This window comes from Myotis nattereri, assembly GCF_964212035.1.
Source record: "Myotis nattereri genome assembly, chromosome: 5".
NCBI classification, from domain to species: domain Eukaryota; kingdom Metazoa; phylum Chordata; class Mammalia; order Chiroptera; family Vespertilionidae; genus Myotis; species Myotis nattereri.
Genome location: NC_138080.1, coordinates 14,485,952 through 14,498,073, shown reverse-complemented (window position 1 = coordinate 14,498,073; position 12,122 = coordinate 14,485,952). Strand labels below are relative to the sequence as shown.

Genomic DNA, 12,122 nt, shown 5'->3' with positions numbered 1-12,122 from the left:
ACTTAGTCTTATGCATGCTGTGTCATTCTGATTCCATAAATATTTTTTAAAATAATACTGGTCTTATATTCTCCCACAGTGATCAATGTAATGCTCCTCAATACTTGCTGATTAAAGTGAACACCTTGCTGACTGGTCACAGTGTACTCGTGTTTCCTTGTCTGAACGTTGCTGACCAGTCATGAGTTAACTCGTGTCTTTTCCTCAATGTGTCAGTCAGTATTTCCAGAGACATCTAATTTGTTCCACCTATCTTTTATTATGGTAAAAAAAAATTTTTTTAAAAAAGACATATTGTGGCAGAACATTTGAGCGAATTATGTGCAGACACTTTGGTTGGCCGAGTGACTGTTAAGTCAGCTGGAAGAGAGTGCTTTGTTGGAAGATAGTTTTGAGTCTGACATTAGGCCCTCACGAAGGCAAAAGAAAAATGTGATAGTATACGACAGGGAAAGTGATTCTGAAGAAGAATGGGCAGAAAAAGATATTTTACCAGCCTTGGAGGATTATACAAATATTTCAGGAATGACTGTTCAATTTGAAGACCCACAAAGTAGAAGTGAAATAACAAATTTATATTTTGCTAAGTATTTTTTTATCTCATTACTTCTCAAACCAATTTATACCATCACCAAATGGAAAAATACCACAAAAAAACCTCTGCTAAAATTTAACCGTGGACAGACATTACTTATATGGGTATAAAGAAGTTTTTGGTTTAATTATATTGATGGGACAAACAAAGAAGCCAGAATGGAAAGATTACTGTTCAACTGACCCTTTACTTGAATCACCCATATTTCCAAAAACTATGACTGGAAAGAGATTTGAGTAAATACTTAAATTCTTTCATCTGAACGATAATTCACAAACAACATGTAACACAGGCCATCTTTACAAAGTAAGAACTCTTTTGTTTGTTTTTTAAAAATATATTTTTATTGATTTCAGAGAGGAAGAGTGATGGCGAGAGAGATAGAAACCTCAATGATGAGAGAGAATTATCAATCAGCTGCTCCTGCATGCCCCCTACTGGGCATGGAGCCCAAAAGCAGGCATGTGCCCTGACCAGGAATGGAACTCCTGGTTCATAGGTCGATGCTCAACCACTGAGCCACGCTGGCTGGGCCAGACCTCTTTTAGATCACTTTATCTCAAAATTTATATATACCACAACAGGGGTTATCACTCAATGAAGCAATGATTCCATGGAGAGGACACATCTGATTCAAGACGTATAATTCAGCAAAAATAATAAAATACGGAATTTTAGCAAGGATGCTTTGTGAAAGTGAGAGTAGCTATATTTGCAGCTTTGCGATATACACGGGTGAAGGCAATAAATTACAACAGACTATATTATCTTAAAGTCTTACAGCCTTTTCTTAATTCTTGTCATCATGTTTACTAAGATAATTACTACAACAGCCTGTCCACAGCGGAACTATTATTGGAGAACAAAACACTGGTCTGTGGAACAATAAGGGAGAACCGTGGGGTGCCAAAACCACTAAAAGACAAGTAGCCGCCACACGGGCGAGTTCTGGCTCCAAATAGCCAGTCAGCAAGGTAAGCTGACTTTCAGGAGAATGGCTGGAAGAACACCATGGCATAACCACTGGCTGACAGGAATTCTTGGCGTCCCTGCTATCCGCAGGGCTCAGATGACCCTACCAGAAGCCAGATCCCTATCCACACATAAGAGGACCCCCCCCCCGCCCCTGCCTGAGGATTCTGACTACCAAGGAGCCAGGTGGAAGCCTCGGGGTCTTTGAGGCACACTTTGAGGTTTCCTTCCATGCAACCGCCCACTCATTTGGTCAGTCAACAACTGGTATTGCACTCCTGCTCCATGGCAGGCACCGTGTACTGGCAACACACTGGGGTCGGAGACAGACATGGGGCTGGTTGTTAAGAAAGGCCAAAAGACACAGAGAGCGAATGCATTATGATGGGCATGTCCAAGATGGTACAGAAGCAGGTCCTGGGCGACCTGACTCATAGAGAATGTCCAGGGGAGGCGCCAGGGGGCCAGAGACAGGAGCCATCACAGGAAAAAGTTCATCTTTGACCCACTCAAGTCAGAACTTTGGATCCAATTATGTGGGTCCTAGGGTTTCAGGCAATTACACTGGGCTGGTGACAGGAGGAAGCAGCAGTCATTGAGGCATGGATGGGGAAAAATTGGGTTTGACTGAGACCAGCTTCTAAGGACGGCCCCACAGGGACTCAGTGAGGAAGCACTCTGAGGCTTGCTGCCAGGCTGCTGGGCATATCTGCTTTTCTTAGAGTGGAATCTGGACTGTGTCACTAAGATCACATCTTGCTCCTGGGCTGAGGGTGGGGGGACTTGCTGGAGTCTAAACAGAGTCAGGGAGGAAGCACAGAGACTTCCCACGAAGCTCTCTCCGGGGTTGGGGGAGGTGAACTCCGGAGGACAAACAGCTCAGGGCTGAATTCTCCTGCTCTCAGGACAGGGCCAGCTGAAAGCATGCATGAATCCGGGTCTCTGGGGGTTCAAAGTGCAGCGGAAAATGTAGACAAAAAAGCGTGAGAGGGACGCAAAAGCCTGAGTCTTTAATATGCTGCCTGCCCCAATGTCTGAAGGTGCTGTTGGAGCTCTCCCATCCTCCCCGCACCCTCGCTGGCATCTTGCTTCTATTTATCCCTTCTTAATGCTTTCCAAAAGGTTCCCACCCTTCTATCCTAGGCAATATTTCCCTCAAGAAATAAAGACAATGGTGCCACTCAAGATTCACCTGATTTGTGTGAGGACTTGAACTTTCTGTTGAGTATTCAATGGAAGTAGCCCATGGCCGGAGGGGTGGAGGGTCTGGGGTCTAGTCCCCGTCTGTCACTGACTCACAGTGTGGCCATCACCTTTCTGGCACTTGGGGACAGTAATATACTCTGCCCCAGGTGGAGGTGGTGAGTATGCATGAAATCAGACAAAAGTTCAAAGGGTTTACCAGTGTAAGGATATGAGTTACATAAATGGAAATCTGTCTGAGGAGGGAGACTTCCTGGAAGTCGGTTCATGGAGACCAGGACAAACAGCCAGAGAACGCAGGGTACTTGTGGGAAAGGTACCGCCAGCAGCATCCTCTGTTACAGTCCCAGCTGGAAACTGCCTGCATTTTCAGTAAATACACCGAGGCCCCTGCCTTCAATGGGTGCAATTTCAATGTAGCAATGAAAACAAGCAAACTAACGCCCCACACAACCACGTGGGTAAATCTCACAAAACGTAACAAAAGCAGCATGTTATGAAAGAATACATGCGGTAAGATTCTATTTATGTAACATTCACCATCAGGCAAAATTAGACCATATCATTGGAGGATGTGTTCAAAGGAGTAAATCCATAAAAAGAAGCCTATAAATGACTATTTCAGAAGTCGGAATAGCTGGTATCTTTTGGGTGGAAGGAAGAGAAAAGGGGTTTGCATTCTGGGAAGAGCATGGGGAGGGGGCTGCTGGAGGCTGCACCCCTGTTTCTGGCCTTGAGAGGGGGTTACAGGTATGTTTACTTTACCATTATACTTTAAACCTTACATATGTTTAATGTAGTCCTGTGGATATATAATCTATTTTATAATTTTTTAAAAATGAAGGCATCTGCAGTCAACAGGGAGTCAGCAAAAATTAGAATAATAGCCTGGCCAGTGTGGCTCAGTGGTTGTACGTCAGTCTATGAACCAGGAGGTCACAGTTGGATTCCGGTCAGGGCACATGCCTGGGCTGTGGGCTCGATCCCCAGTGGGAGGCATGTGGGGGGCAGCTGATCGATGATTCTCTCTCATCATTGATGTTTCTATCTCTCTTTCCCTCTCCCTTCTTCTCTCTGAAATCAATAAAAACATATTTTTTAAAAATTAGGATAATAGCCTAGAGATCCACCTCCTCGGTTTTATAAGTCAAGAATGGAAACCCAGGGAGGTTACAGGTCTTGCTCAAGGTCACACCGTGTGTCACTAGTGGAACCTGGCTAGAATGAGGCCCAGGGCTCCTAACTCAGTACTCCTTCACCACCTTCCATCTCTCTTAAGAGGCCTCTTTAAGGGAAGGTGATAGGCCGGGACACAGCTTTTCTGCCTGGGAGTTCCCTTGTTTTGTAAAAAGGAAAAAGGGCAAGCTACTGGGCTGATATAATAAAGAGCTGGTGTAAACCCAGGGTTGTAAACACTTTTCAAATGGAATTTTAAAAGATTTAAGTGTGTCCCCCCAAAGTTACATCATTACGATGATAAAATTACAAAAAATAAATACCAGAAATCTCTGGCAAGTCTGAAACCTAGAGCTGGGCTTGTGCTCCATCTGATTTGCAGATGGTATCGAGATGAGGCTGGCTCGAAGGGGCTGGGGGGTGGGGGTGGGGGTGGAGGAAGGACAGGGAGCCAAGAAGTCTGCAATTTTATTGACTTATCCACCTGGCCTAGGTGAGACCCCTAGCCCTGGGACAGTCAGAAAAGGAACCTCTGCTATCTCTCTGAGAGCTTTTTTTGTTTTGTTTAGAGGTCAATTACTTCCCATTTGGGGAACTTGTGAACATTAAGAGGTGACTGGAGTGATGGGACTGAACGATGCAGATAAGAGGCTGATGGCTTACAGAGCCTGGTGAAAGCCGTGCCTCGGATAAGCTGTGGTCGATGAGACACACACACAAAGGGGCAGCTTTCAGTGCAAAGGAGAGATTACAGGACGGAAGATGGGCAGCTGGGGGTGGGCTTGGGAGTGGGGAGAGGGAATGCATTTCAAAGTGATCCTGACAGGCAGAAAGGGGGGAGACGCGAAGAAGAGAGTTTTCCTTCTTTTTTCTTTCCTTTTGTCCCATGAATCTCAAACTTCCCTCAGGAAAAATCCACATGGAGTGCACATGGACCAGGCTTGTTACAGGTTTATTTGTTTTTGTTTTGTTTAGACCATCAAATATGGATGCTACAGTAATCTGGAGAGAGAAACAATGTCGCAGGCCAATGGAACATTTACAGTGATCATGGGTATATATATATATATATATATACATATATATAAAACCAACAACCCCAACCTCACCCATTCTCTTCAGCCAACTAAATTTACAAATTCCCAAGAGTTAGCCTTGCCCTGGCCGGTTTGGCTCAGTGGATAGAGCATCAGCCTGCGGACTCAAGGGTCCCAGGTTCGATTCCTGTCAAGGGCATGTACCTTGGTTGCGGGTACATCCCCAGTAGGGAGTGTGCAGGAGGCAGCTGATCAATGTTTCTCTCTCATTGATGTTTGTTTCTGACTCTCTATCCCTCTCCCTTCCTCTCTGTAAAAAATTAATAAAATATTTAAAAAGAAAAAAAAACAATTAGCCTTGAGTTGTATTCAAATTACCATAAAATACACGCTGGCTGCAGCATGTGCCCAGTTAGCCCTAGCCTGTTCAGTTCAGTGGATAGAGCGTGTGCCTGTGGACTGAAGGGTCCCGGGTTCGATTCCAGACAAGGGCACATGCCCAGATTGCACGCTTGACCCCGGGTTGGGGGCAGGGCGTGTGTGCAGGAGGCAGCTGGTCAGTGGTTCTCTCTCATCATTGATTTTTCTCCCTCTCCTTCCTCTCTGAAATCAATAAAAATATATTTAAAAAACAACTTTTCTCCATCCTAAGTGCTAGACCTTTCCCAGAACTCCTCTAGGAAATAGTGCCATTCCCACCCTAATCACCAGGCTTACCCCTCTTCCCGCCCTCTAAGCACCTTCTCTGAACACCCCAGCTCCCCCAGGTTTTCTTTCTTTCTAGAGAGCTTATTGTCTGTCCTTTTTGACAGGCAGCATATACCACCTAGTATTTTTAGATACCTTTCTCATGTCAGTCTCTGGTATCCAATTAGATAATAGATTCCTTGAGGGCGGCAGCCAAATCTTGTTTTCTCTTGTGTCCCTAGCAGAAATGTTCAGTGTTGACTGAGTTACTGATGACTGGACTAAGCCTCTTTCTCCATCACTCACAGCCTTGAGCACAGCCATGGCTCCTCCTCCCTGCTTCTCCATGTGGGCAATGGTGGTGGAGGGAGTGTGGAGGCCTGGTCACAACATCACAGGTCTGGTCACCGCTTCTGTGCTGCTTTACTATGTCAGAAAGGGTGGGTGGGTGGAGGGAATGCATGTATTAATTTCCTACTCTGTGCCAAGTAGGATCCATGACCTGTATTTCTAGGGTAAGGGTCTAACCTAAAGAGCAACAAAAGATTTTTTTAAAAAAACTTAATACTGTATGCAGCATTTTAGACTCTTGGGAAAAATGTAATCGTGAAAGGAGAGAAAGTAAAAAGGAGAAAAAATGTAAAGAAAAAATATGAATAATTATTTTTTTTAGCTTAAACATATAAACTTTAAGAGATGTAAGCCATGTAAAGTAGGTATAGTTTACAAGGGACCCAGCAGTCTCTTTCCCAGGTCAGTAGAAATAACCAGGCATATTCAGAAATGAGAAAATGCAGGGCCATTGAATTTTAATTAAGCATTAGAATTTATTAAATAATACACTTCAACTTTTGACAAGTTAGTGGTCCAAGGGATGAAGAACCAGAGTTTTCATTGGCTAAATATGGTCTTTTAAAAACCCTGCTTTTCGCACTAGTGCCTGCCAAAGACATATGTCCCCGTGGACACATTTAGCTTGTTTTTAGCCTTCCGTTTGCATGACTTCAGACAGGGCTGGGTCCGGGGAGTCAGACTTTCCCCGAAAGTTCAGGCTCCCTACCCTCCTGTTAGGACTCAAGGCCAAGTGGAGCCGCCTTCCCCACTGGAACTTGGAAACCTGTTGCTCGGGAAGAAAATCTGCAGAGGACGAGGCGGTGGAGGGGGACCTCAGGGCACCTGGCGCCAGGGCCAAATCCAGTTTGGTCCCCAGGGGGTCTGCACGTACTGAGGACTCAGGACTTGGGGGGTTCATTTTTACTTTAATTCGAAGTTGTTCAGAGGTGACTGAGAGGTGGATAGATGCTAATGGCTTACACACACGCGAACGCAAATCTACTTCATGTGTTTCCTCAAGATGCTGAGCTGTATGCAAGAGAGAAATGCCCTGACACGGGGGAAGAGCCAGAGGGTGCTTCGCAGAGAGCAATCGTGGCCCCAGCAAAGAGCACTCCCTGAATTAATCCGAGTCTCTAAGAGCGCAGCTGGGGGTGGGATGGGGGATGGGGGTGGGGGCTTAAATCCTACAGGAGGCTCTTCCTGATCCCCTGGATCCTCCTTTTCCTGGCTGGCTCCCCATTCCCCTTCCCTCACTGGACTCTTTCATTCTTCCCTCACCTGTCGCCCTTCGCTGGAGGACCCAGGCCCTCCGAATGCCCAGGCTGCAGCGCACAAACAGCCTCCCAGCCCCCTAGGTTTGAGACCCGACGACAGCTTCCTTAGCGCGGCCCGCCGCCCGAAACTGCCTCCCACCCTTGCTTTCCTCCTCCGCCCAGCGCTGCTCGCCGAGGCTGGCGAAGGCCCGCGTCCGGTCGGTCTCTGAGCGGGAAGAACGCTCCCAGGGCCTTCAGCCCGAGGCTCCCCGGGGCGATCCACAGTCCCAAGATCGCTCATGGGGGGAGTGCCATGCGGGTGGCCTCTTCCCTCCAGGGCGGCGGCCCATCTTCCTGCTGAGACCCGTTGGCGGACGGCTGGACGGAGCGCCCGGCCTCGGTGGGTGTGTCTGAGCCCGGGCGCCTCACCAGGCCGGCACCCCCTGCAGCGTGGCGGGCAGAGGGCCCTGCGCGCTGCTGCTCTGGCCACCCCCGCCGAGGCCCACGCCGGCCAGGGGCGCGGGCGGGGCGGGCCCCGGGGGCGCGCCCGCGTAGCCCCCGCCGTAGCCCGCCACGTAGGGCGCGCCCGCGTAGCCGCTGTAGCAGGAGTAGGGCGCGGCGGCGGCGCCGTAGGGACCCGGGAAGGCGGGCGCGCCGGGGCCCAGGCAGGGCTTGCCGTCCCGCACCAGCACGGGCACCGCTACCCGGCGCGGCGCCAGGGGGTGGCCCGCCAGCTCCAGGGACTTGTCCTGGCGCTGCCTCTTGCACTTGTAGCGCCGGTTCTGGAACCAGATCTTGACCTGCGTGGACGTGAGCTGCAGCGCGCTGGCCAGGTGCTCGCGCTCCGGCGCCGACAGGTACCGCTGCTGCTTGAAGCGCCGCTCCAGCGCCAGCACCTGCGCCTGCGAGAAGAGCACGCGCGGCCGCCGCCGCTGCCGCGCCCTCGGCTGCTCCGCGCCCGCACCGCGCGCCCCGTCGCTGCCGCCGCCGCCGCCGCCGCCGCCGCCGCCGCCGCCGCGCTCTGGCCGCCGCGTCCCGCCGCGGAGGGGCGAGGCCGCGCGGAGGCCGGGCTCTGAAAGCACAGGAAGGAAGGAACCCCGTCAGCGCCAGCCCGAGGCCCACGCCAGCAAAGCTTGCACGGTTTTCAAGGGACGCCCCTCTCCCCAGGTAGCCCGGGGACAATCTGTGGTCCCAGGTGTACAGCCGTTTCCCAAAAGGTAGACTGTCTAAGACAGCTTCACTTCCTTTTAGAATGTCTTTTTATTTATTTATTTTTGTTGTTGGTGGTGGTGGGGGCGGGGGCGGGGTAAAGGCGGCTTGCTGAGATTTCTATTCTAAAGTGTGGCTGAGTTTGAGGAACTTTGCTACAAGAATCGAGAGTGAATAAGGAAGGGACTTATCAGAGGCGGGCTGACTTTGGACAAGCCTTGGTGGAAAGAGAGAGGAAGGAGATGGGGAGAGGCGGGGGGAGGGGGAGAGACAGAGACCAGGAGACTCGGTGACAGGCCTGCCAGAGGCTCCCCTCATCTGGTTATCCACCCTGCTCCAAACTAGGAGCCTCCAGTGCCTGCCACCTCCACCCCACCCTGGCACACACCCCTGTCATCTTGGTCATCAGGTGCTCCACCGGCACTGGGGCCCATCCTCATGTTTCTTGGACGCAAGGTTCCATTATCCAAATTAACAAAATAAAACAACTTATTTTCCGACTCTCGACTGTTGGCTGAGAAACTGAGGTTCTCTTGGAGGTATGTGTAAAGTTGAGATCCACATCTGACTTTTTTTTTTTTTTAAGCGGCCTCTTTCTCCTGCAGGGTCTGTGGCAAGTGGGTGGCTTTGCCCCGCTTCTTCTCCCTCCTGGGCAGCGCCCCGGCCTGGGCACACGGAGTGGGCGCCAACTGAGCGCGTTAAACCTGGGCGAAGCTCCGCTGCTGCAGAGGCCGCGCTGGGAGCCGCCTAGACGCAGCCTCCCTGCCCTTCCCATCTCTCTGCTGTCTGGGCTTAAGCGCTGTTTTTGCCGAAGGGGAGGTGGGTGGAGAGGAAACGCAGAGTTTTCGTGGAAACTCAGGCAGTAGGAAACCAGGGACACAGAGGAGAGGCAGCTCCTGGAACAGGGACCAGGGCCTGCCTCCTGAGACCTGGTGCGGGTTGGAACTGGGCTCCAAATCCCACCAGCCGTGCTGGCCAGTCTCCCACGGGCGGGCTGCTGGGTGCTCACCGTCTGCAGAAATGAAAACTTCCTTCAGAGAAGCCTGTGCTCGGAGAAACTGAGGACATCTCTCCTCCCAAAGAAAAAATACTGGCGAGGGTTTGTTTTGTTACCAAATAAAAACAACTGACCTTCAGGGATGGAAATAGCAGGACCCCCTTGGAAAGTTACTGACCACGCAGGCCGAGGGCTTGCACGGCACCCCGGGTGTCCCAGCTCCCCTGGTCCTTCGGGGCCCAGTCCGGAACCTCTCTCGCCCTGTGCCCTGTGTCCCTGAAAGCGAGGTGGGTCAGCTGGGGATGGAGGGCGCCCTGAGGCCACCAGGAAGGTCCCTTTCCCGCGGGGCTAGGAAGGCGCTGCGGGTGTCTGGGGCTGTGCGGGGAGCGCGGTGGCCGGAGGAGTGTGGCCGGTTCTCCCTGGAGCAGAAGCGCACGCCTGGTGGGCCGAGCAGCGCGGAGGGAATCCCGTGTTTAGAGTTCGCCGGCTGCTCTGAGAACAGAGCGAAGTTTAATGTTCTCCCGGCTCTGGGGTCGGTGAAAAAGCAGCCTGCAAGTGGATGAATAGCTCCGAACTGGTCTCTTTAGTTACGTGGCCAGTTTGCGCCTGGAACGGAGGGGCCGTGGCACTGCCGGCAGAGGAGACCGACCTGCGAGGCGCCTCTCAGGCCCCCGGACCCGCATGGAGGCTGCGGACCCGGCTAGAGGTTGGACGAGAGGGAAGGTGGCGTTTGCTTCCTCGGAATGTTGCGCCTCGGGCACAAGACTCCCGCGTGACAGGAGTCAGTGCAACAGCGTCCCGCCCGCCTCTGCCCTTCCTGCCGCTGGACACTGGGTCTGGGCCTCGCTGTCTGCGCACCAGTTGCGCTTTCGGAAACCGGGAGCCTGAACTGCGCGGAGACTCGGCAGAGTGGCTTCCTGAAGCCGCTCAAACTCAAGCTACTCTTACCCATGCTGCCCTTACCCACGCTGCCCTGACCCACGCTGCCCTTGCCCACGCTGCTCTTACCCACGCTGCCCTTGCCCACGCTGCCCTTACCCACGCTGCCCTTACCCACGGCTGCCCTGACCCACGCTGCCCTTACCCACGGCTGCCCTGACCCACGCTGCCCTTACCCACGCTGCCCTTACCCACGGCTGCCCTGACCCACGCTGCCCTTACCCCGCTCCCAGACCCCGCAGACCCGCAGGGCTCCCCACCAAACCCTGCAGGACCCTTTACGCCCCGGAACTCAGACCTGGTTCGGCCGCCACCTCTCTCACTTTTGGGTGGAGGAACCGGGCACAGGGTTGACTGGGCTAGTCCCGCCTCGCAGGAGCGCCTGGGGAGGGCCGGCCTGGGACCGACAGCAGCTGTCAGTCTCCTCCCCGAGCGCCCCGCTGCTCTGCCGGCTACTCCTGGGCAGATGGGTTCGGGCGGAGAGGCTGGAGGGGGGGGGGGGGGAGCGAGAGGGGAAGCTGCACAGCCGACTGTATGGCGGTTTCGGTGTCAGAGAGAAGCTGGCGTCCCGGGGACTGTGGCTGTGAGTGGGGTGGTGTGTTTGTGGGAATATGAGGACTCGCTGTGGAGACAGCAAACCCCTAATATTCAGGACCGTATTTCCCTTCGGGGAGGTGAACCCTCCGGGATCGGAGGGGGCGCAGGGCCTGCCTTTTGGACTCTGAAGTGAAGGGGAGAAGGCAGGCCCTTGTCACCGGGGAGGCGGGGAGAACCTGTCCGCCCACGGCCAGCTGGTCAGGGCCCATCCCGACCCTCCTGACCTCCCCGTCGGTGCCAAGCCCCGAGGGTGTACTCACCCGCCCGCTCCGCGTCCATGGCTGTGACCCGCTCACTGGGATCCCCAGGGGGCTCCGGCCCGTCCTGCCATCCCTCTCCGTCGCCGCGGCTACCGGGGTTGGGAACCTCCGCCCCGCGCGGGTCCGGGACCAGACGCAGATACTGAGAGCGCTCCCCGCGGAGCTGCAGGGCCGCGAGGCCGATCTGCTCTCGCTCCAGCCGCAGGATGTCGTCCACCGAGAAGGGCGTGGAGGTGACGGGGTTCTGCAGCATCCCGGAGGCGGGAGCAGCGGGGCCTGCGCGCCCCCGGGCCCCGCGGAAAGCAGCGCCCCGAGCTCCCCGCCTGCCGGCTGCCGGCACCGCAGGCCCCGGGTCTGGGGCGGACGCCCGGCGTCGCGGACTGCGCCCTCCTCGGGGCCATCCCGGTGGCCGGTGACCAGGGCCGAGTGACGAGACTGCCCACCCCCATTGGTTCCCGCGGAAACCACGTGCTAACCCAGCGGCACCTTTCCCCACCCCCACCCCCAGCGCTGTCCCCCCGCGCCCCTCTAATTCCTCTGCAAGCCCAGCCGCTTTCTGGGGAGGCTTGGTCCATATCGATGGTTCTCAGAGGCCAGGAGAGCGGAAGAGACGGTGCTGCGCGAGGCTCGAATCTCGGTAAATACGGTACCGGCGCGAACCTCGAGGTCACCCCGGGGTCCGCGGGGACGTTCCTAGAGGACGCGCAGGGATGGGGGATGGAGCCCTGGCTTGGCACCCCGAGCTGGTCCTTCCGGCCTGGCACTAGCCTAACTCTCCGCTCCCGCGGCAGAGGAGCTCGGGTGAGGACCGCTGGGCACCTGGGCTGGAGGGACCCGCGGGAGTCTTCGTGGGCGCAAGGC

At 53.9% G+C, this 12,122-nt stretch overlaps 1 protein-coding gene across 1 annotated transcript; it reads right to left on the bottom strand.

Moving 5' to 3' along the window:
* Positions 1-7,684: 7,684 nt before the first annotated feature.
* NKX2-6 (NK2 homeobox 6) lies at positions 7,685-11,514 on the bottom strand (the record flags this gene model as incomplete). The annotated part of the gene is made up of 2 exons (XM_081091311.1): positions 7,685-8,331; positions 11,262-11,514. 2 exons carry the CDS (start codon positions 11,512-11,514, stop codon positions 7,685-7,687), a joined length of 900 nt encoding a protein of 299 aa, XP_080947437.1.
* Positions 11,515-12,122: the final 608 nt, after the last annotated feature.